The 26,559-nt window shown below is 38.1% G+C and overlaps 1 protein-coding gene across 1 annotated transcript in view; it reads right to left on the bottom strand.

The window, feature by feature from the left end:
- Positions 1–3,668: 3,668 nt before the first annotated feature.
- LOC143649239 (uncharacterized) overlaps positions 3,669–26,559 on the bottom strand; it is a 91,938-nt gene continuing 69,047 nt past the window's right edge. Inside the window, exons 8-12 of the mRNA XM_077119407.1 lie at positions 8,969–9,006; positions 8,253–8,379; positions 7,750–7,836; positions 7,207–7,289; positions 3,669–6,183 (exon numbers count right to left, since the gene is read on the bottom strand). Of these exons, the coding sequence (XP_076975522.1) occupies positions 5,074–6,183; positions 7,207–7,289; positions 7,750–7,836; positions 8,253–8,379; positions 8,969–9,006 (1,445 nt within the window). The 3' untranslated portion in view covers positions 3,669–5,073. The remainder of the gene's footprint in view (positions 6,184–7,206; positions 7,290–7,749; positions 7,837–8,252; positions 8,380–8,968; positions 9,007–26,559) is intronic.

Raw genomic sequence — 26,559 nt, 5'->3', positions numbered from 1 at the left:
ATCTATCACAATACTCATAGAAACTTCTACATCTGTCAGATGGCACTTAAGCTTCTCATTTGAAGGCTTAAGCCCATCCTTTTCACTCCTTAATGTATACAGTGTATCTAACAACAACCAACCAACATCTCTATATCTCTTATTTCCACAAAAACTCCATAAAGTTGTCAAAAAACATTATCCCCCAGAACCTGGCTTCATACAAGTGAAGCATTAGGAGAACTGAATGGTGATATTTTGACTATCTCTTTTGCCAACTCACTCCGTGGATTGGCAATGTCATTCTGATTATGGGAATAAGAGTCCTTAGTGCCCTTGAGTCCAGTCAGAGTAGAAAACCATTCCAAAAACCCCTTTTTAAGGTTCTGTTTCTCAAGAACCACTCCTGGTACCAAGATGTATTAGTTAGGGTTCTCTAGAAAAACAGAATCAACAGTAAACACTCACAAATATAAAATTTATAAAAGTGTCTCACTTAGCTGTGGGAACACAGAGTCCAAAATCCACAGGGAAAGCTGTGAAGCTTTCCAATGGAGGGTCTGGACAAACTCCACAGGAGAGGCTCGTCAGTTGAGGCAGGAAGAGAACCTGTCTCTTCTGAATCCTCCTTAAAAGGCTTCCAGTGATTAGATTAAGCATGACTCATTGCAGAAGATACTCCCCTTGGCTGTTTACAAATGGAATCAGCTGTGGATGCAGCTGACATGATCATGATTTAATTCTATGAAATATCCTCATCACAACAGACAGGCCAGCACTTACCCAACCAGATGAGCAGGTCCTACCACTTGGCCAAGTTCACATATGAATGTGACCATGACAATGGATAAAGAAATAATGTGATTTTGTGTATATATACATACACATACTTTCTAGGTCTAGCCAATGAGACAGCTTAGAAGCAGTGACATCCTAGTACTGATGAGATGATCTAGTGCCCAAATCTGGATTCTAGATACCATTCTGCAGTTACAGGAACCAGGTCATCTTGGAGAATTGACTCATTTGAAGGCTAAGACAAGGAAAGTACAAGATAAGACTGGAATACCCTGTGGTGCCAGAAAGTAAAGAATTGTCCAAAGTGTGATGGAGCTATGATGAAAGAGTATAAGGGTCAACATAAGAGGCTTCTGGAGGCCAAATCTTTGACAATTTGAGCAAGAAAATAAATAGAGTCATAAACTGTAAAATAATATTACTTCATGACTCTATACTGACATAAGTAATTGATAATTAAACAGGAGAAAATAAAGCTATTCCTTACAATACAAGAACAATTAGACAAAGTAGACAGAAGAAAGGAAAAAGAAAATCACTATTCAGACTTTACCTGAGTAGAAATTGTTTTGGACAATGGTAATGTCTTGAAATTTTTAATTTTATTGTCATGGCATAAGATATTAACATCTGGGGAATCAGGGTGAATCCTTTCTTCTATCTTGACAACTATATTTAAAAGTCAAGTTCAAAATTAAAGTTAAAAATTAAATTGGAAAAAAATTAAAAAAATTAAATTGTAGTTTTAAAAAGATGTTACACACCAAGTATCATTTGATAGCATTTAACATTTTTGTAAGTAAAAAATTCTGAACTTGTGAAGCAAAATGTTAATAGTGGTTTCTCCAGGCACTGGAACAATTATTGCATTAGTTTGCAAGCTGCCAGAGTGTGATATACCAAAAACTGGAACAGCTTTTAAAAGGGGGAATTTAACATTACAAGTTTACAGTTCTAAGGAAGTGAAAGAGTCCAAATTAAGGCACATAGGTTACCTTCACTCAAGAAATGCCAATGTGGGTGCACAGATGGTTCAGTGGTAGAAGGCTTACCTTCCATGCAGGAGACTCGGGTTTGATTCCTGGACCATGCACCAAAAAAATAAAAAAGAAAGAAAGGCCAATGTGTTAGGAACACCTCTTTCAGTTGGGTAGTTACATGTCTGGTATCTGCTGGTCCCTTACTCCTGGGACCCATTGCTTTCAGCCTCTGTTCCTGCAGTAGCTCCTCACTTTGCTTCTCTGGGGCTGGCTTTCATCTCTTGGCTTCCCTTGCTCTCTCCAGGTTCTGGCTTGCTTAACATCTCATGGCTCCAAACATCCATGTCTCTATCCTCCAACTGGAAAGGCACATGGTGAACATAGCGACATCTGCTAGCTTTCTCTCCAGGCTTCTTGTTTCATGAATCTCCCCCAGGGGTGTTTTCCTTCTACATCTCTAAAGGTCTCTGGCTGCATGGGCTCTCATAGTTCTTATGGTTGTCTTTTTTTCAAAAATATTTCCTTTTTTAAAGGATTCCAGTAAACTAATCAAGATGCACCCAGAATGGGTGGAGTCACATCTCCCTCTAATCAAAAATTAATACACATAATTGGGCATATCACATCTTTGTGGAGATAACCTAATTAAGTTTCCAACAGTTCTGAATAGGGGTTAAAAGAAATGGCTGCCTTCACAAGATAGATCAAAATTAAAACATGACTTTTCTAGGGTACATAATCCTTTCAAACCAGCACAGGCTCCATTGTAGTATTGTTTCTATTTAGATGTACTCTGAAAATTCCCATAGTAAAAGTAGAGTTTTATTTTAAAGTTATCGAAGGATTGAGGCTTCTTCTATAAACTATATCCTCATCAAAGACCCAGAAAGTTAAATCATGGTCATGATGTCTTGACTTATGGCAAGTGTTGATATAAACACCATCTCATAAAGAACCATATTTGTTTTGGAAAACATCAACTCTGAGGGTTTCCTACTTCAGTGACAGTGAGAGCCAAAGACCTCATGACCTACATGATCAGGTCTCTACCTATCTCTTGGCTCTCATCTTTTATCACTCTTCCTTCTTGCTACTACCATTAAAGTCCCAAATCATTTTCCTTGTTGTTTTTGCTTTTTACATCTAAAGCATAATTGTACTTCAGAGCATTTGTACTGCCTATAATGCTCTTTCCCCAGATATCCACAGGGTTCCTCCACTTCATTTAGACCTCTTTTAGGTATCACCTTAATGAAGACACCAACCATGATAATCGTATACAAATTAGCGAATTCCACATCTCTACAATGCTTATGTCCCTTATCATATACTATTTTCCTCCATCGAGCCTACCAATATTTGAAATATTTACATGCTTGTGTTTGTCACATCTGTTTGACCAACAGCAAGTCCCATGAGGGCAAGAACTTTGCTTTCATCCCCACTGTAGAGCCAGAGACTAAAACAATAATTAGCATGTAAGAGGCACTCACGTATATATCAAGTAAATTAATGAGCACTTATTATTAGGGAAAAAAGATGGCCATGACAGAATAAAAGGACAATTTACCAGCAACATATAAAATATATAAATTTGTATATACCCAATTATGTTGCCTCCAAGTTAAAATAAAAGAGACAGAATATTTTTAAAGAATTGGCAACCCAGAGCCAGTAGAGCATTTTAACATATCTCTCTCAATGTATGACACAGCAGGAAATAAAAGTTTAAATTATTTTCAAAAACAATGTGGTTTGAAGCTGTTATGTACTCAGAACTAAGTCCATAGTAGATGTAGATTCCTGTAGATGTAGACCTATTGTGGGTGGGACCTTTTTATCAGGCTATTTCAATTGAGATGAAACATGCCTCATTTTGGGTGGGTCTTAATCCCCTTCTTGGGGACACCCATTAAAAGTCCAGAGTGCTCAGAAAAGCCATGGAGAAACTAAGAGAGGACTCACAGAAGCTCAGAAAGGAAGCCACTGGAACCAGAAGCTAAAAGCAATGAAACCCAGGAGCAAAGGACCACCAGTTGTGGGCCATGTGCCTTCCTATGTGACAGAGGTGTGTCCCAGATACCAGCAGCCTGTCTTTAGTCCAGGTATTGTGCTGTTGATGCCTTGAGTGTGACATTTTCATGGCCTAAGAATTGTAATTTGTAAGTTAGTAAGTCTCCATTATAAAAGCCAACCCATTTCCTGTATGTCACATTCCAGCAGCCTTAGAAAACTGGAACACAATAAGTAAGATTTATTCAACAAATACACTGAGGACCCTATTATAGACAGTAATTAGAGAATACACATTGTTTTCAACCACATTTGAAGGATTCATACAACTGATCACATATGAGATGCACTGGTTCAGCTTGGAATCAATAACAGAAATTCCCCACAAGAATGGTTCAAACCAGTTAGCAGTATAATTTCCTCATGTAACATGAAATAAGGAGACCCGGGCTAATGCAGCCAGATAATACCTGAGTGTCCCTATTTTATCAACATTAGCCTTTGACTGCAATCTTCTTAGTCTAGGAAAAAAGAAGGTATAAGATGGAGGGCAAATGGTGAAAGAAAGATGCAAGGTGAGATGTTTCTATTTCCACTAGCTTCTTTAGAAACCTCACACAGTGATCTCCACTCACTTTTCATTGGCCAGTACTGTGGTCACATGAACACTCATCCTGGAAGGAAAGCTTGGAGATGACTTTCAAAAACTGTCCATACTGCCAACTTGAACAAAACTGTGGTTTTATTAGTTTAAGGAAGTGAGGAATGTATACTCAGATAGCAACTAGTTATATGCAGCATGCTAGGCCACATGGCAAGTCTCAAACAATTTTCTGTTTGACTCTGTATAATGTAGAATCTTCATCATGAAATCTGCCCACAATGTAACTCAAGTAGAAATCTGAACTAAAAGATAACTAAAATATGTCAGATCTGCATATTTTAAAACATAGTTATAAATAGCCTATGAAGTCAATGAGAATCAGACAATATTTAGAATTAAGTTATAATGAAAATACTACATACCAAAATTTTTGTTATGAGTTTAGCATGAATTATGACTTTCATACTTATAAATTAAAGAGCTGGGGCACTATAAGGATAAAAACTTCACTAATAAAGAAAGGTACAAAGACAATCACAGAACCATAAAATTTATAAAGTTTGTCCCCGTAGAAGAAAAATGAATAGTTGTGCCTGAAGGCTTTCCCACACTGCTTATAATAGTATCTTTCCAGTGTGAGTTCTAAAGTGAAGAATAAGGTGTAAAAGATCACCTAAGGCTTTCCCATGGTCATTTAATTCAGAGTTTCTTCCTGGTGTGTATTCGTTTGTGCATTATAAGATTAGTGCTTGTGCTGAAGGCTTTTCCACAATGAACACATTGATAGGGCTTCTCTCCAGTATGAATTCTCACATGGACCCTTAGGCAAGAGGAATTCCTAAAGGCCTTCGCACATTCTTTACACTCATAGGTTTTCTCTCCAGTGTGAGTTCTCTTGTGCACAATAAGATAAGAGCCTGTGCTGAAGGATTTTCCACACTGATTACACTTATAAGGCTTCTCTCCTGTGTGAGATCGTGTATGTTTCTTAAGGGAAGACTGATCAATGAAAGCTTTCCCACAGTCACTGCATTCATAAGGTTTCTCTCCAGTGTGGGTTCTCACATGTTTCTGAAGGGATGAAGGAACAGTGAAAGCTTTCCCACATTCCTTACAGTCATAGGGTTTCTCTCCAGTGTGAGTTCTTTTGTGCACATTAAGATGAGAGCTCTGGCTGAAGGACTTTCCACAATGATTACACTCATAAGGCTTCTCTCCAGTGTGAGACCTCATGTGTTTCTGAAGGGAAGACTGAAAAATAAATGTTTTACCACAGTTACTGCATTCATGAGGTTTCTCTCCAGTGTGAGTTCTCACAAATTTCTGAAGGAACAAGGGACCAGTCAAAGTTTCCCCATGCTCATATTCCAAGCTTTCTTCTGTAGTAGGTACATCTTTATGGATATTATGGGAAGACCCTGGGCTGAAGGTTTTTCTGTAGTCACCACATTCACAGAGTTTCTCTCCTGGAGGTATTTGCTCATGTAACACAAAGGAAGGGTGTAGGCTGAAGGAGGTACCACATTGCTTACATTCATAAGATTTCTCTCCTATGAGAGTTAAGTTTTTTTGAAGGAATGACTCTTGATTGATGGCTTTTCCAAAATCATTAAACTCAAGAGTTTTTTCTCCAGTGTGATAACCCATGTGATTCCTAAGAGTGGAGGGATGGTTGAAAACTTTCTCATATTCTTTGTATTTATAGCATTTCTCTCTTTTGCAATATCTTTTACAAGTAAGATGACAGTCTTTTCTGAAGAATTTTTCATGATTACAGTCCAAGGTTTTTTGGCCAGATTGAGTTGGTGCCTGTTGAATGAAGAATAGGAAATGACTAAAAGCTTTCTCACTTTCATTATAGTCATAGGAATTCTCTTCCTGGAATTCTACCATGTATAAGAAACAGTTATGTCTGACATCTTTACCATCATTACATGATACACATATGTGGTTTTCACCTTACTCAGACTCTCACACTGGATAAGATAATGTTCTGACACCTCCATCAAAATCATTCCCATCAAAAGGCCATCTTAAAAAAAGTTTTCTTGATAGAACAATCAGTTAAGCATGTATTATAACTTCATATTTGAAGCTCATTCAAGTAAATGATTACTTGTGGGCATTCTTTCTGAGGAAGGAAGTATTAAGCAAGGTTTAGAGATTTCTCCAATTTTCTGAGATTTATAAACTCTCTCCTAAAACACTACTTCTGGTACAGCCACTTGCCTAGTCTCTCCTGGTTCATGTGCTGCTGTTTTAATAACTCAAGTAATTCCCAGATTTTTCCTACTATACAGTACCTTTAATCATTGATAGTGAATGTAGTAATTAGCTTCAGGTGTCAACTTGGCCAAATAATGGTGCACAGTTATTCTGTTGCTGTGAACTTAAATTATCAGAATGTGAACTTCATCTATGGCTGGTTACATCTGCAGTTGGATAAGGGGAGTGCCTTCCACAGTGAGAGACATTTAATATAATTAGCTAGAGGCTTAAAAAGGGGATATCAGAAGAAGAAACCTCAGCAGCTCTCACCCAGACATTTGGAGATACAGAAAGGACACACCCTAGGGAAAACCATTTGAACTCAGAGGCTGGGACAGAGGGCCAGCTGACATCCTCATGTGCCTTCCCGTGTGATAGAGAAACCCATAAGAAAGCAAGTTGCCTTTCCTCTTTAAATTTGTAACTAAATAAATCCCCTTTATAAAAATCAATCAATTTCTGGAATATTGCATTCATAACTAAATAAATCCCCCTTATAAAAGTCAGTTAATTTCTGGAATATTGCATTCCAGCAGTATTAGAAAACTAAACAGTGACTCTTACCATTTTTATGCCATTGGAAGTTTTTCCCCCAGAAAAATTCTGCATTTGAATTACATCTTTTGACATAAATTCAGTTTCCAAGTCTGAAATTAAATAGGGAAGGTGTTTTTTATTATTGGAAGAAAAAATAGGGATGAAAGAGCAAAGGAAGCAGACACATTTGTTTTCAAATATCAATATTACATATAGGAAGAAAATGTGAAAGAGAAGAGGTGACCAATTACAAAGAAGTGGAATGAGAGGTATTTTACTTAGTAATTATTGTGAAGATTTGAGATTATAAGAGAAGGTACTGTCTGAAAAACAAAGGAAAACTGAACAAAGAGTATTCACAGAAATGTTAAATTTAAAGAGGAATTAAAAGAGTTCTTTCTCTGAGGCCAAAGGAAAGTATGAATGAATGGCTAGATGGTGAAAGAGAATGATGAAAAGTTCAAAAAATGGCTGTAGCCTTCTTTTCCTGTACTAATTGATTTATCCCTAATGTTCCCCTCATCAGCCAGAGCTGTTGCACTCAATGACTCCTTTAGATCTGGGACTCACCTGCACAGGTGCCTCGGAGAATTCTCTCCTCTGTGCTCAGCTCTTTCTGCTCCATCCTTTTGATCAGGCTGTGTTTGGAGAGATAGCCTGCTCATGGGGAAAGAGAAATACTGTGGGATGGCAGTGTAGGAGACAAGAAAATTTTCCAACAAACTGATGACAACTCTTTGGTCTGAAATGATTCTGAAGATAGGTAAGTGCAACTATAGAAGCAGCAAAACAATCAGAGCAAAGGATCCAGAAAGAACCCAAAAGCAAACACCCACAAACTCCATACCCCATATAGAACTGACCCTTGAAATCTAGTCTAAAAATCAAATACATGCTGAAACATGCCTAAAACTTTAACAACAGAGAAAATAAAACCAATACAATGAACAGATTTTTATTTTCATGGAAAGTAACATGATTTCCCCACAAAGCTAGGGACCCACAACAATTTTGTGTTTACCATTGTACATTTGCTGCATGAACAATAAATGAAGAAATGAGGTCTGCATTACCCACTGAGACCAGGTTCCTAAAAGTCTCCAACATCACATCTCTGTACAGATTTTTCTGAGCAGGGTCCAGCAATGCCCACTCTTCCTGGGAGAAGTCCACTGACACTTCCTCAAAAGTCACTGAATCCTGAAACAGCATGTGCATTCTGGATCAACTAATGACCATTTCTATCAGTGTACCAGGAGGATAGGACTTGGGAATGAAACCCAAGGCATAGGAGGTTCAGCAATGTTCATGAGGCCTCTCATTATTTGTCCCAGGCTCAGTCCTTGGAACTCCCCACTTTGACTCCCACTCCCTCAGCCATCTCATGTAGGCTTACAGCTTTCACAGTTTTACTAACACATGGTTGAACTGAACTTTCCATAACTAGGTTGTGAACACTCTTCCAGTCTTATTCAAGATTTAATTCAGACAGAGTATCCTACAGGAATGAGAGAAATACTTGAGAAGCAAATGAGCAATTTTCTTCCCATATGTAATACTATCCAGCAGAATACGGAGTTCATCAACCTGGAGGAATAGCTACACAAAATTGACAAATGTTCAAATAGAAGCCTTTCCTAGGCATCCCTCTCCCATCCTAAGAAGCTCAGAGAACTGGGGAAACCTGAGACCAGACCTGGTCAGGCTATGAAGCTATAGGTCATATGCAAGAAATATATACTTTGAGAAGAACAATGTTCTTTTGGAGAAACAATAACTTCTGGAATACCTGTGAACAGGTTGCCAGCAAACCTGCAGCCATTCCTCCTGTGTTTTAACCTTGTGGCCAGGCAGGGTCCTCAGAAGGCAGAGCTAGAAGAGAAGGAAAGAGCCATGAGAGTCTAGACCTATCAGACATTCCACACTCATAGTCCTTGAGGCTTCCTCTTACTAGCTTAAGGGTAACAATCATAATACCACACACATGAGTTCACTGTTAAGATTGTAAGTTTTTGTTTCCAAACCTTCTCCTAGCCTGAGCCACTGAAAGACCTAGAACCAATGATAACTCAGGACCAATGAGCCCCTCTAGTTGTCAAATTTTCTCTAAATGTCATTTCTCCATGAAAGAAATTAGGACACCTAGGAGATGCCTGGGGGAAGTAGCTGAGTTCGTTATAGAAAAATATATGTTCAAGATGAGCTTGGAACATCTTAAACCCAAAATCAAGAAACTTAAAAAAAAAATCAAGGAACTGATCAATGGCTATTGGGGCAGTGAAACAAGGACACAAAATAAAATTTTAAAGAGCTTCTACTGGCTTAAGATGGAATAACTTTATAGAAAATAATGACTAAAAGACAGTTGAAAACATTAAGTATATAATAAAATCATGAGTTCACAATGGTGCTACAGAAAACTTTCACTGATTATGTGTTAGTCTGAAACTGATATGTGCCCAGAAAAGCCATGTTTTTTTCCTAATCCAACCTTGTGGGGACAGACCTATTGTTTAGAGTGGAATCCTATGATTAGATTGTTTCCACAGAAATTGACTCACTCCATTGTGAATGTGGCCTTTTGATTAGATGGAGATGTACTTCCACCCATTCAAGGTGGATCTTGATTAATTTACTGGAATCCTTTAAAAAGGGGATATTTTGGAAAAACATAGCTGCTTCAGAACTGACAGAGATGCAGATATTTGGCAATGCTTAGAGTGCTAACAGAGAGCAAATGCAAGACACAGATGGTTAGAGATGTAAAGCCCAGCAGACATTGCCATGTACCTTGCCATGAGATCCTAAGCAAGCCAGAATCCAGAGTTGTGTCCCAGAGGAGTTAAGTGAATGCCCACAGAGAGGAAACTACTGGCATCAGAAGCTGGAAGCAACAGAAATGGGAATGAGGACCAGCATACACCAGCCATTTGACTTTCCATGTGACAGATATCACCTTTCCTGAGTCAAGATATCTTTCTCTGGATGCCCTAGTTTGGACAGTTTTATGGCCTTAGAACTGTAAACTTGTAACTTAATAAACTGCTTTTTAAAAATCCATTCCAGGGCAATTCAGGAGTACAGCTGACCTGGTAGAGCCTTCTGCACCTCCCCTGGTTGAAGAGGCCAAGGAACTGAGAGGCAGAAGGCTGGAGCCTGGCACAGAGGCACAGACCCATGGAGCCTGCGGGAGCACCGGGACTAGAGTCCAGGACTTGTCAGTAAGCCAGGCCATGTTCCTTGGGCACTCTGCCCTCACCAGCACAGCTCCATGACCACTGAGTCACCCTGCACCCCAGGCACATGAGCCCCATCACCCTCTCCCATTCCCCATTCTCCAGGTGCCCCCACCCCACCAGCCCCCAGTGCACATACCTGCCCCACACACCCACCCCAAGTGCCGCCCAACCCACTTCTCCTGCACCCCTCCTGAGCACTACATCCCCCTCTCTGTTCCCAGCAGGCTGCTGCCAGCACATAGAAGTTGCAGGCACTAACCTCAATACCTAGGCTACCCCCGCCCCCTGCCCATAGTGTCACACAGCCTTACCTCACACTCCCTGAGTTTAGCTCATCCCTTTATGGCACTCCAAGACCCACACATGCACAGGGGCCCCAATAATGTCATTCAGCTCTAGGCACTGCACTTTATAGCATTCCTAGAACCATGCATGCACACAGCCCTCAGCCTCACTTTCCAGATCTAAGAAAGTGCCGACCTGCGCAACCTGGTCACATATGCCCCCAATCCATGAAGGTATAACGCTAAACTGCTGTCATAGCTCTACACAAGAGGTAGTGCACAAAGGGCCCCATGCCTTAGATCAGTGCACACCAGGGTTACACCCCCCCAGACCAGGTGCACCTACACAGCTACAACCTCCCTGGCTGCTGGGTGCCCACATTCACAAGCATCAGCATAATATCCCCAAACTGGGCCTATACCTGCCCTGAAACAAATCACTGTACTGAGTGCTCTACTCCATGCCCTGCTGCACAAACATCCCACAAACACAAGGCCTTAGACTACTGAAAGAAATAAACTCCCAAAGCAAATCAATCATGATATTTATATGCCATGAAAACAGCAGAAGATCACTAAGCATATCATAATGCAAACAGATATAGCCCTGCCTAATGACCAAACTAAAACACCAGAGGAGACACAGACATAGGAACAACTAATAAAGATGTTCATACAACTCTATTTAATAAAATAAGTGGGGGGGGGGCAAATGACATAAAGGCGATCAAGAAGACAGTAGAAGAGCATAACGAAGAGGAATTTAAAAGAATATAGAAAAAGAGTGGATATCACAGAGATTAAAGACTCTGTTGAGTAAATAAAAAGCATACTGGAAGCACACAACACCAGATTTGAAGAGATAGAAGAAAGAATAAATGATATGGAGGACAGGATAATTGACTTAGAAGACTCAAAACAGCAAATGGCAAAAAAAGATGGAAAAAATTGAATGAGAACTCAGGGAAGTGATAGCAAAACAAAGCATACAAATATAAGAATCATTGGTGTCCCAGAAGGAGAAGAGAGAAGTAAAGGGCTAGGAGTAGTTGAGGATATAACAGGGGAAAACTTCCCAACCCTTATAAAGGACATAAATATACAAGTCAAAGAAGTCCAAAGAATTCCAAACAGAATAAATCCAAATACGCCTTCCCCAAGGCACATACTTATCAGTCTTTCAAATGTTGAAGAGAAGCAGAAAATCCTGAAGTGACAAGAAAAAAACAATCTACCACATACAAGGGAAATCAAATAAGACTGAATTCAGACTACTCAACTAGCACCCTAGAGGTGAGAAGGCAGTGGTATGATATATTCAAGATCCTGAAAGAGAAAGAATTCCAGCCAAGAATTCTGTACCCAGCCAAATTGTCCTTCAAAATGAGGGAGATTAAAGTTTTCACAGACAAAGAAGTTCTGAAACAATTCATCAACAAGAGACAGACCCTATAAGAAATACTAAAAGGAGCTCTGCTGATTGAACAAAAAAAGACAGGACAGGGAGTCTGGAGGAGGACACAGAATTGAAGAGGACCACTAAGGGGAATTTAAAGAACACAAAAAGAAACAGAGAAAAGAATATATATATTTGATATATAAAATTAAAAAGGCAAGATGATGGAAGCAAGAAATGCCTTTTCAGTAATAACTTTGAATGTTAAGGACTAAACTTACCAATTAAAAGATATGGATTGGCAGAATGGATTAAGAAACATAATCCAGCTATGTGCTGCTTACAAGAACTCACCTTAGACACAAGGATACAAATAGACTGAAAGTGAAAGGATGGAAAAAGATCTTCCAAACAAGTTTTAACCAAAAGAAAGCAGGAGTACCTATACTACTATCAGACAAAATAGACTTTAAATGGTAAAGACATCATAAAAGACAAAGAAGGACATTATATACTAATTAAAGGGTCAATTCATCAAGAAGACATAGTCATAAATTTTTATGCTCCCAATCAAAGAGCTCCAACCTACATGAGACAGACCTTGGCAAAACTGAAGGGAGTGATAGAAGTTTCAACAATAATAGTAGGGGGCTTCAATACACCACTCTCATCTATTGATAGAACAACCAGACAGAAGATCAACAAGGAAACAGAGAAATTAAATAACTTGATAATGAATTAGATCTAACAGATAAATATAGGTCATTGCACCCCAAAGCACAAGGTTACACATTTTCTCTAGTGCTCACAGAATATTCTCCAGGAGAATATACTGAGAATCTATGCTAGGGCACAAAACACATCTTCATAAATTTAAATATACTGAAATTATGCGCAGCACTTTCTCTAATCACAGTAGGATGAAGCTGGATATCAATAACCACCAAAGAATGAATGAGAACATTTACAAATATATTGAGATTAAGTAACGCACTCTTAAATAACCAGTGGGTCAAAGAAGAACTTGCTAGAGAAATCAATAGCTAACTGTAGATGAATGAAAATGAGAATACAACTTATCAGAACTTATGGGATGTGGCAAAGGCTGTGCTGAGAGAGAAATTTATTGCCCTAAATGCCTACATTAAAAAAGAAGAAAGAACAAAAATCAAGGTCTTAACAGCAAACCTGGAGGAAATTCAGAAAGAACAGCAAACTAGCCCCAAAGCAAATAGGAGAAGAGAAATAACAAAGATTAAAGCAGAGACAAATGAATGGGAGAACAAAAGAACAATAGAAAGAATCAATAAAACCTAAAGTTGGTTCTTTGAGAAAATCAATAAAATTGATGGGCCACTAGCAAGACTGAGAAAGAAAAAAAGAGAGAGGATGCAAATAAACAAAATCAGAAAAGAGAAAGGATGTGTTACCACAGACCCTGAAGAAATAAAAGAAATCATAAGAGGATACTACAAATAAATAAGCTATACTGACACAAGAAGTAATAGAAGATCTCAACAAACCAATCACAAATAACAAGATTCAATCAGTCATCAAAAATCTTCCTATAAAGAAAAGCTAAGGGGCCAGATGACTTCACAGGGGAATTTTATCAAATATTCCAGAAAGAACTAACACCAATCCTGCTCTAATGTTTCCCAAAAAAAAATGAGGAAAAAGGAACTCTACCTAACTCATTTTATGAAGCTAATATCATTTTAATACTAAAACCAGGTAAAGATGCTATAAGAAAGGAAAACTACAGACCATTCTTCTTAATGAACATAGATGCAAAAAATTGCAATAAAATGTTAGCAAATTGAATCCAACAGGACATTAAAAGAATTAGACACCATGACCAAGTGGGGTTTATACCAGGAATGCAAGGTTGGTTCAATGCAAGAAAATCAATTAATGTAACATAGCATATTAACAAATCAAAAGGGAAAAATCACATGATCATCTTGATTGATGCTGAAAAACCATTTGATAAAATTCAGCATTCTTTTCTGATAAAAACACTCCAAAAGATAGGACTCAAAGGTAACCACCTCAATATGCTCAAGGGAATATATGAAAAAAAACAATAGCCAGCATCATACTCAATGGAGAGAGACTAAAAACCTTCCCCCTAAAGTCAGGTACAAGACAAGGATGTCCACTGTTACCACTATTATTTAACATTGTGCTAAAAGTTCTAACTAGAGCAATCAGGGAGGTCAAATAAAAGGCATCCAAATTGGAAAGGAAGAAGTAAAATTCTCATTATTTGCAGATGATATGATACTATACTTGGAAGATCCTGAGAAATCTACAACAAAGTTACTTGAGCTAATAAAGAAATTCAGTAAAGTGACAAGATGTAAAATTAAGGTACAAAAATCAGTAGCATTTGTATACACAAACAATGAGCTACTGAGGAGTCAGTTAAGGAAAAAATTCCATTCAAATTAGCAACTAAAAGAATCATATACTTAGGAATGAACTTAACTAGGGACATAAAGGACTTGTACACAGAAAACTACATAACATTGCCAAAATAAATCAAAGGAGCTCTAAATATGTGGAAAGACTTCCTGCTCATGGATAGGAAGACTCAATATAGTTAAGATGTCAATTCTCCCCAAGTTGATCTACAGGTTCAACATGGTACCAACCAAAATTCCAGCAAACTACTTTGAAGATTTGGAAAAGCTAACTACCAAATTTATATGGAGGGGAAGAGACCCCAAATAGCTAAAAGCATCCTAAAACAGAAGAACAAAGTGAGAGGACTAAAACTCTCTGACTTTAAAACCGATTATAAAGCCAAAATGGTGAAAACAGCATGGTGCTGGCACAAAGAAGCACTAACCAATGGAACTGAATCGAGAGTGCAGAAATAGACCACCAAATCTATGTTCAACTAATTTTTGACAAGGCCTCCAAAAGCTCTGAACTGAGACAAAATAGTCTTTTCAATAACTACTTTCGTGGAAGAACTGGATATCAATAGCCAAGAGAATGAAAGCAGACCCCTGTCCTACACCCTATACAAAAATTAACTCAAAGTGGATCAAACACCTAAATATGAGAATAGCATCATAAAGCTTCTAGAAGAAAATGTAGGGAAACATCTTCAAGACCTAGTAATAGGAGGTAGCTTCCTAAACTTTACATGCAAAACACAAGCAACAAAAGAAAAAATAGATAAACGGGAACTCCTCAAAATCAAATCCTTTTGCATCTCAAAAGACTTTGTCAAAATAGTGTAGAGGCAGCCAACTCAATGGGAGAAAATATTTGATTTCTTATCAGACAAGGGTTTGATTTCCTGTATGTACAAAGAAATCATACAACTCAACAACAAAAGAACAAACAACCCAGTTATGAAATGGGCTGAAGATATGAATAGGCATTTTTCTAAAGAGTAAATACAGATGGCTCAAAAGCACATGAAGAGATGCTCATTTTCACTGGCTATAAGGGAAATGCAGATCAAGACTACAATGAGATACCACCTCACATCTATAAGAATGGCTGCTACTAAACAAACAGGAAGCTATAAATGTTGGGGAGAATGTGAAGAAACTGGGACAATTATGCACTGCTGGTGGGAACATACAATGATACAGCCACTATGGAAGACTGTTTGGCAGTTCCTTAGGAAACTAAATATCGAGCTGCCCTATGACCCAGCAATAGCACTACTTGGCATAAACCCAGAAGAGCTGAAAGCAATGACAGATATTTGCACACCGATGTTCATAGCAGCATTATTCACAATTGCCAAAGGATGGAAACAAACCAAATACCCTTCAACAGATGCATGGATCAACAAAATATGATGGAATATTCTGCAGCAGTAAGACAAAATGACATCCTGAAGCACATGACAAGATGGATGAGCCTTGAGGACATAATGCTGAGTGAAATTGGCCAGAAACAAAAGGATAGATACCGTATGATTCCACTTTGATGACCAGCATAAACGTATAATCAAAGGCTTATAATAGAAAAGATAGGGGACTTAGAGATACCTAGAAGCTAGAGGTGGGTGAATTGTTAGCTAATGAGGTTGAACTCCAATGTAAGGGAGTGGATAGGAGTGAAGGTGATTCTCTAGTGGATCTAGAAGTAATATTACCATATTGAAGATGAACAAGATTGAAAGGGGGTTATATAGACCTACATGTCCCACTGACTCACAATAGAAATATGAAAGTGTTTTTGTAAGAATTTCTTGAAAGATATGATTCTTGTGTAAAGAATGTTTAAGTCCACGGTACAGGGGGAAAACTGCTATTGCATGCTATGAGCTATGTCCAAAAGGAAACCATCAGCACTACCACAGCAACAGCAGATGTAAATAATGGGGTTAGGGACAATAGTTAAGAGGAGGTTTAGATTTCCTATTTGACGAGGTTATGTTTAATGGTTGTTTGTCTCTTGGGAACAATGAAATTATTGAAAATTGAGAATGTTGATGTACTGTGGACTTTGGGCCCTCTACTACATGATGCCCAATAAATGCAGGTGGCTGAAGGATGCACCGACAGAAGCAGATTGGCGAATGATGGTGTTGTGCTGCTACAAAAAGGAACAATGTCATGAAGCATGCAATGACGTGAATGGACATGTGGGACATTTGGTGAGATGAAAAAAAGCCAGAAACAAAAAAACAATAATGATATGTTCACCTTCAGAAAATGCTTATAAGAAAACAGGGGCCTAGATTGTAAGCTTTCAGAGCAGACACATTAAGTCCAGAGTGGTGATTATTATTTCTGGATTTTGAGAGGCTGTTTTATATATTTAACCTGATATTTAGAGATAAGAATGAAGCCAAACAAGTTGGGGTTAAAGAAATTCAGAACATAGGAGTAAGGAAAACAGTGTCTATATTTTAGAGATCAATGGAAGAAAGGTTTCTTTGATCTGGAACTGAAATTTTCTGTACTGCATAATCTAATTCAACCTATCTGTATGGCTCATTTGAACAACTGAAACACAGGAAGCACACAATGAGAAAGAGGTCCTTTAATCCTGTATAGATTATTGTAATGCCTGGAGACATCCTAGAGTATATTAAGCAGATAATCAAAAAGTATTGGCAAAGTCCCCTGAGGAGGGGAGAAAGACTATGGAACTATTAAACCTTACCATGAGGGAATCCCCTGATACTGGTCAAACTTTAGGGACATCCAAATCAATCGGCCATGCCCTACATCATGAGGCTTACTCTCATGAAGCTTATGTAGGTAGCATAGAAGTTTAGACTACCTATAGGCATGCCTAAGAATTACTTCTGGAGGACCTCTGTTGCTCAGATGTGGCCTCAGTCTCTCTAAGCCCAACTCTGCAAGTGAAATCTGTCCTATATGTACATGACATCCAGGGGTGAAAGTCTCACTGGCAACATGGGAGAGGATGCCCAGGGATGAATCCAGACCTGGCACCATGGGATCAACAATTACATCCTGACCAAAGGGGGGGAAAGAAGTGTAATTAATCAAATATCAGTGGCAGAGAGAGTTCAAATAGAGTTTAGAGGCTACTCTGAAGGGTGCTCTTATACAAGATTCAGGTAGACCTTGCTATCTGTCATAAACTGCCAACCCCCAACCAGGACCATTCCAGCCAATTCTAAAGAACACATAGTGCAATTTATAAGATTCCACAAGGGTTCCAGGTATTAGAGGAACTTGCCAGAAACCTACAACCTCCAGATGAGCCCCTGGTCTAGAGAAGTCCTGAAACCTAGCCCAGCTTCTTCAGAACATCAGATAGTTCCATCTCCCTACCCCATATTAGTGAAAGACCCTTCCAATATCAAAAATTTAGAATTGTCATAGCCCATACAACCCTAAAGAGAGGTATGGAAAGATCAAAGGTGATGGTGGAATTATACATAGAAGATAGGACTTAAGAAATGAATATGAATGCTGAATTGTTAAATTGATATCTCTTTTAGTCTCCAGTATTCTAGAGCAGCTAGAAGTAAAAACCCAAAATTGTGAAATTATAACCCATGTCAAAGTCAAAATTATGTTCTACAACAATCGTGATGCTGTGCTTTGAAATTTATAACTTTATATATATATATATATATATATATATATATATATATATTATTGTTCACAAAAAGAGAAGGAAAAAAGTCAATTGTGATGATAAAAACGTATTTAAGCCCTCTAGCTTCCTATATTCTGGAGCAGCTAGAAGGAAAACTATGAGAGGATCATATGGTAGCCCATGACAAACTCTGGGATCTGTCCTGTAACCACTTGTTGAAGAGTGCTTTGAAAAGTATTGCTTTTCCATTTCTTTGCTTTGTATATATGTTATACTACACAACAAAAAAAAAAAAAAAAAAAAAGCCATTCCATTTCTGGTATATTGCATTCCAGCAGCTTTAAGAAACCAATACACCAATCGTTCCAATAATTTCCATTAGAATTCCAACAATCACTTTCAAAAACTCCCCATCCAAAGGGGTGACATTATTAACATGGCAATGTAAGACATCCCCTAGAAAGTCTTCCTTCAGATTACCTAATTAAAAAACATATCCTACTTGCTTAGAATTCTGGAGGATGAAAGAAACTGGAAAAAGACTCCACAAATGCTGAATGGAATAAAAAGAGGAATAATCGCCAAGATCAGATAGATTTTCCTCATGGACACACCAGTCAGGACAATTCCCCCTCATTCAGTCCCACACAACTTGGGAATCATGCAGAGGCATCACAGTCCAGGTCCCTCATGCTATGGGTACAGACCACAGCAGTCATGATATCCAGGCACAGGGACCCAAAGTTTTCAGAGGTCCCAGGCAATACACAAGCTGCTGAGGAATGCACATGGGAAATGGTCCCAGGGAGGAATAAGAAAGAAACTATGGAAGAATTGTCACCAAGAGGTAAAATCACACAATCCAGTCTCTGTTCAGGTGACCACCTAAATGCAAAGAGACCTTTCTGGATTGATCCCATCTGGGTTCCCAGATGCCAGATACCCTAACAGGGAACAAAACAGAGAAAGAAAAGCCTCATAGGAAAAAAGGTGGGGGTGGAACTGGGCTTCTGTAAGAAAGCACAGGTCTCAGTACTGTAAAGCATAAGGAAAAGGGGCCACTGAGTGAAGAAAAATCTGCACATGCACATGCACGCATGTGCACATGCACACACACACACACACACACACACACACACAGCCATATCAAGATTCCAGGAGAAGGAACAAAGGAAAAGAAGCTTTCCTTTGTTTCCTGGAGGTGAAACTAAAAGTGCAATCTTAAAAATTGTACTGCATATCCAGGGCAAGAAACAGATGAAGAAGAACTGAGAAAATATAAACTGTTAAACATAGTCTACCCTAAAAGTCCAGAATAAAGTGGACCAAATGTTAAAGAAGCACCTTAACCAATCAACCATAAAATCGTGGACAAGAGGGAGAAAGTGACCTTCAAGGATTAACATATCAAAATAATCAGATACCCAGACAGCAGCAAAAAATTACAAGCCATACTAAGATCAGCTATACAGAAAAAGAGTTTTCAATAAAGGAAAGGAGTGATTAAAAAAAAAAAGATATGACATATAAAAACCAAAGGACAAAATAGCCGAAGTACTGCCTTTACAATAACAACACTGAATTTTAATGGCTAAAACTCCCTACAGACTGGAGAAGAATGGATAAAAAAGCATGATCCAACTATATGCTGTCTACAAGAGACTCACCTTGGACACAGAGATGCAAATAGATTAAAAGTGAAAAGATGCAAAAAGATAATTCATGAAAATAGTAACCAGAAAAGAGCTAGGCAGCTATACTCAGAGAAAACAGACTTTAAGTCAATGTTACAAGAGACAAAGATACTATATATTAATAAAAGAGACAATCTACCATGAAGAAATAATTACAAATATTTATTCACCTAGTCAGATGCTCCCAAATACATAAGAAAAAACAGGGAAAACTAAAGGGAAAAATAGACACCTCTACATTAATTAATGGAGACTTTGGTACACCACTCTCATCAAAAGACAGAACATCTAGACAGAATATCAATAATAAAAAAGACAGCTTGAGTAATACGATAAATTAGCTAGACCTAACAGACATATACAGAATATTACACCTGAATACAGTGTACACATGGCTCATTCTCCAGGATAAACCATATGCTAGGCACAAAACAAGTCTTAATACATTAAAAAAGATTGAAGTGATATAGAGCATCTTCTCTGACCACAATGGAATGAAGCTGGAAATCAATAACAACCCGTGAACTGGATAATCAAAAAATATATGGAAGTTTAAAAAAACACTCAAATCAGTAGGAAGAATAAGAAATTACAAAGGATAATAGTAAGTATCTTGACAAGAATGAAAATGAGAATGCAACATATCGAAACTTATGGGATTCATCAAAGGCAATCCTGAGTGGCAAATTTATAGCCCTAAACACATAAAAACAAAATATCTAAAATCAAAGACTTAACTGTACATCTGAATGAACAAGAAAAAGAACTGCAAACTATCTTTTTAAATAAAAAAACAAGCAAGAGGAAAGAAAAATAAAGATTGGAGGAGAAATAAGTGAAATTGTGAATAAAAAAAGAGAGAGCATTAACAAAACCAAAGTTGCTTCTTTTTAAAGATCTACAAAATTGACAAACTTTTAGCTAGACTGACAAAGGAAAAAAAGGAGAGCAGGTGCAAGTAAATAAAATCAGAAATCAGATGGAGGACATTATTATGGAGAACATAGAAATAAAAATGACCATAAGAGAATATTATGAACAACTGTATGCCAAATTAGAAAACTTAGATGAAATGGACAAATTTTTATAAACATATAAACAACCGTCACTAATTCTAGAAGAAACAGAAGACTTTAACAAACCAATTACTAGAGATTGAGCCCATCATCAAAAACCTCCCAACAAATTAAAGCTCACAGATAGGCTTCATAGGTGAATTCTGCCAGTCATTCCAGGAAAAATTAATACCAATTCTGCTCAAACTCCTCCAAAATGTTGAAAAGCAGAGAACACTACCTAATTCATTCTAACTCATACTAAATCCTGCATCAAAACCAGATAATGACACAACCAGATAATAAAACTACAGACCAATTTCTATTATGAATATAGATACAAAAATACTCAACTACTTACAAATCAAAACCCACAGCACACTAAAAGAATTAGAATACAAGAATTATATATCATGCAAGGATGGTTCAATATAAGAAAGTCTATTAATCTGTTAATCACATTAACAAAATAAAGGGCAAAAAATACTTGAACACCTCAACTCATGCAGAAAAACTGACAAAATCCAGCATCCTTTCTTTATAAAAACATATAGAAAAATAGGAACAGAAAGAAATTTCTTCAACATGATAAAGGGCATATATGAAAAACCCACAGCTAAATCAAACTCATTAGTGAAAGACCAACAACTTTCCCTCTAAGATCAGGAAAAACAGGAAAGGTGCCCACAGTCACCACTGTTATTCAACATTGTGCTGGAAGTTCTAGACTAGTTAGCCAATAAAAAAATAAAAGGTGTCCAAATTGGAAAGCAAGAAGAAAAACTTTCATTGCTTGCAGATGACATGATCTTATACATAAAAGGACCAAAAAAAATCTACAACAAAGATACTAGAGCTAATAAATGAGTTCAGCAAAGTTGTGGGATAAAAGATCAACAGGCAAAAATCAATAGTATTTATATATGTAAGTAAGGAACAAGGTAAGGGGTAAATCAAGGAAAAAATTTCATTTACAATAGCAACTAAGAGAATCAATTTTCTAGGAGTAAATTTAACCAAGGATGTAAAAAAAAAAAAAAAAAATACATGAAAAACAAAAAAACTTTTCTGAAGATGCCAAAGAGGATCTAAACAAATGGGAGGACAATCCATAGTCATAGATTGGAAGATTAAATATCGTTAAGATGATAATTCTACCCAAGGATGAGATTTCTGAATTAGTTCTGGGTTTTGGAATTGGTTCTCTAGTCTGATTATATTCAAAGGCCCTAATGACTCTTTCCCATAACCAAGATGGCACTGATAGTCCATGGTGTGAGCTGGCATTAGAGATATGTAAAACATCACCACTGGATACAGCTGTTCAAATGTATATAAGAGGCAGAGTTCTGGGTGAGAGTGGTTTTAACACCTTAAGAAAGTTTTGTGGCCACCATTTAAAAAAAATCACATTACAAGTATTGAAGAGGATGTGGAGAAATAGGAATACTCATTCATTGCTGGTGGAAATATAAAATGGTGCAACTATTGTGGAAGACAGTTTGGTAGTTCCTCTGAAGTTAACTACAGAATTATCATATGCTCCAGCAATCCCACTACTAGGTATATACCCAAAAGAACTGAAAGCAAGAACACAAACAGAAACCTGCAAACTATTGTTCATAGTGGCATTATTCACAATTGCCAAAAGATGGAAGAAACTCAAGTGTCCATCAAACAATGAATGGATAACCAAAATGCGGCATATACATATGATGAAATATTATACAGCTGTAAAAAGTAATAGAGTCCTGATGCATGCAACAACATGGATGAACTTTGAGGTCATATGTTGAGTGAAATAAGACAGACCACAAAGGACAAATATTATATGATCTCACTGTTAGGAATTATTTAAAGTAGACAAACTCATGGAGTTAAGAGTCTAGAATATAGGATGTCAGGAGACAAAATGGTGTCAGGGAGTGGGGAGTTGGTGCTTAACTTGTACAGATTTTCTACATTGGCTGAAGGTAAATCTTTGAAAATGGATGGCAGTGTTGGTAGCATATAATTAAGTATAGTCAATGGCACTGAATTGTATATCTGATTGCGGTTAAAAGGAGGGAAACAATGTAGACCCTTAGGATTTTGGAATAAAACCTAACCTCTACAGATAACTACTCTACTTTTGAGAAACAGCCTTGGGCCTACTACGGTGTCTTAGCAGAGACCAGACTCTAAACCATGGGCCACCAAGTTACCATGAGACCTGAGTTGCCTATCATGAGCTGGGTTTTATCTGACCCATTAAACCATAAAGTTGGACATGCACAGCAGCATTCCATCATAAGACAGAAGTGGTATATATGAGATAAGGGTCAAGCATGTCCAGAAAACACGGTAAGTCCATGAGGAAGGGGCCCAAATGGCCATGGCACCCACTGCTACCACATTACCCATTTTTTCCCCAGGCCACATCTTTGGCCTCTTGAGGAGTTCCTTATAATCAACAGACTAAGAGAAGACTTGGGTCTGGTTTATAAATAGTTCTATGTGATATGCAGATATCATCTGAAAGTGGACAGCTACAGCACTAAAGCCCATTCCCAGGACATCCCCAGAGGACAGTGTTGAGTGGAAACCTTCCCAGAGGATGGAACTTCAAGGAGTGAAACCTGGTTGTTTATTTTGCTTAGAAGGAGAAATGGCTCGAGATATAATTGTATTCTGATTCATGGGCATGGCTAATAGTTTGGCTGGACAGTTAGGTACTTGGAAGGGCCATGACTGGAAAATTGGTGACAAGGATGTCTGGAGAAGAGGTACGTGAACAGATCTTCCTGAGCGGCAAAAAAAAAAAAATGAAGATATTTGCATACCATGTGAATGCTTACCATAGAGTGACTTCACCTGAGGAAGATTTTAATAATCAAGTGGCTAAGATGACCTATTCAGTGGATACCAGTCAGCCTCTTTCCACAGCCACTCTGATTACTCAATGGGTTCATAAACAAAGTGGCCATGGTGGTAGGGATGGAGGTTTTGCATGGCCTCAGCAACATGGACTTCCACTCACCAAGGTCAATCTGACTACAGGCACTGCTGAGTAGCCAATCTGCAAGCAGCAGAAACCAACACAGTCCCTGATATGGCACTATTCCCCCAAGGTGGTTGAATTTGTTCTCTACCTGTTTTTTAATCTCTCCAGCCAGTTGTTAGATTTGTTCTACCCCCTAGTCTACCCCCAGAACAAGGCACCTACAGCAACCTGCCTGAGGGATGGAATTAGGCACTGGACACCACAGCAATGTCTCTGGTTGTGGGTAAAACAAGTCTAGTGGTGCTCTGTTTTTCACTATCATGTAAGACCTGGGTTTGTTTTAGGGCACTGCCTCTTCAAATTTGCCTTTGTGAATCTCTAATACATTTTAATTTTATCTAGTTTCTCTCATTTCCATAAGATCTGTTATTTTTCTATGTATTATTTCAATTCTTTATGCTCACCCAGTGTCTTTTTAACATCCTTTATCTCTTTAGCCATCTCAATGAATTTACTTTTTGTTTGAATGTCTTTGGTTAGTTGTTCCAAAGTGATCAGCCTGTTACTTGGTGGCAGACTGATTACATCAGACCACTTCCATCATGCAAGTGACAATGATTTGTTCTAAGTAGAATATTACTCCAGATGTGGGTTTTCTTCTCCTGCAGTATTTGTACCAAAACTTCCCTCTGTGAAGTTACAGAATGTCTCACCCACTTAGTTTCTCACAGCATTATTTTTGATAAAAGAACCCAATTCACAACAAATGATGTGTGGGAATGGGCACATGCCATAAAAGACTACCATCCTAGGGTGGAGAATATGTAGACAAAGAGCACCATCTGCTGGGAAGGCCAGAACATGCAGGGAATAAAGAGGGCTTTTTGGAGTCTTTCCAGATGCTCTCCTATAGGGCCTACTGGATCAGGTATACACCTGCTGCAAAGGAACAAGGCCCTGTTTTGACTGGGAAATACTGATGATCCAACTGACAAAGAAAAGCATTAATATAAACAACAAAGAGAAAACCAAATTTCAGAATAAACCCATTAAAATAATCAGATTACCAAATGTTGGCAAAAAAAAAAAAAAGCACATGAAACACGGGAAGATATGACCCAAAGGAACAAATTAAAAGCTCAGAAGAGACACAGAATGTTTTATCAAGCTTCTCTTGTATGTGATGGGCTGCTTTTCTCTTACTGCTTTCAAGATTCTCCTTGTCTTTTATATTTGACAGTTTGATTAAGTATCTTGGCATAAGTCTACTTGGATCTTTTGTGTTTGGGGAATGTTGCACTTCTTGGACCTGTAGTTTTATGTCTTTGTGTTAGTTAGATTCAGTTGTCAACTTGGCCAGGTGAGCATACCTAGTTTTGTTGCTGCAGACATAAGCCAATTGTACGTGAACCTCATCTGTTGCTAATTACATCTGCAGTCAGCTAAGAGGCGTGTCTGCTGCAATGAGTGACGTTTGACTTAACTGGCTGGTGCTTAAATGAGAGAACGCAATGTAGCACAGCCTAAGCAGCTCCGCATTCCTCATCTCAGCACTTGCAGCTCAGCCCAGGCCTTTGGAGATGCAGAAAGAAGTCACCCCAGGGAAAGTTGTTGGAACCCAGGGGCCTGGAGAGAAGACCAACAGAGACCATCCTGTGCCTTCCATGTAAGAAAGAACCTCAGTGGAAAGTTAGCTGCCTTTCCTCTGAAGAACTAACAAAATAAATCCCCTTTTATTAAAAGCCAATCCGTCTCTGGTGTGTTCCATTCCAGCAGCTAGCAAACCAGAACAGTTTTTCATAAGAGTTTTGGAAATTTCTATTGATTATTTCCTCCATTATTCTTTCTGCATCCTTTTCCCTTCTGTTCTCCTCCTCCTGGTACACCCATAACATATATATTCTTATGCTTCTTGTTGTCATTCAGTTCCCTGAGACCTTGCTCAATTTTTTATATTATTTTCCCTATCCGTTCTTTTGTGTGTAGAATTTCAGATGTCTTCTGGTTCACTGATCCTTTCTTCTACCTCTTCAAATCGGCTGTTGTATGTCTCCATTTTGTTTTGCATCATTTCTATTGTATCTTTCATTCCCATAAATTCTGCCATTTGTTTTTTCAAGCTTTTGATTTCTTCTGTATGAACACCTATGTCTTTATATTCATCAGGTCTTTTTCTATATTTTCCTTCAACTTGTTAAATTGATTTAAAAGATGTGTTTTAACATTATTAATTAGATATTTCAAATCCTGTATCTCAGTTGAGGTGTTAGTTTCTTTCTTTGGTTGAGCCATTTCTTCATTTTTCTTGGTATGTGTTCTAGTTTGCTAGCTGCCGGAATGCAATATACCAGAAACGGAATGGCTTTTAAAGAGGGAATTTAATAAGTTGCTAGTTTACAGTTCTAAGGCTGAGAAAATGTCCCAATTAAATAAGTCTATAGAAATGTCCAATCACAGGCATCCAGGGAAAGATACTTGATTCAAGAAGGCTGATGAAGTTCAGGGTCTCCCTCTCAAGTGAGAAGGCACATGGCAAACACAGTCAGGGTTTCTCTCTCAGCTGGAAGGGCACATGGCGAACACGGTGTTATCTGCTAGTTTTCTCTCCTGGCTTCCAGTTTCTTGAAGCTCCCTGGGAACCATTTTCCTTCTTCATCTCCAAAAGTCGCTGGCTC

This window comes from Tamandua tetradactyla, chromosome 11 (assembly GCF_023851605.1).
Source record: "Tamandua tetradactyla isolate mTamTet1 chromosome 11, mTamTet1.pri, whole genome shotgun sequence".
Taxonomy (NCBI): Eukaryota; Metazoa; Chordata; class Mammalia; order Pilosa; family Myrmecophagidae; genus Tamandua; species Tamandua tetradactyla.
The sequence above is the reverse complement of the archived record's forward strand: the minus strand, read 5'-3'. Positions and strand labels throughout refer to the sequence as shown.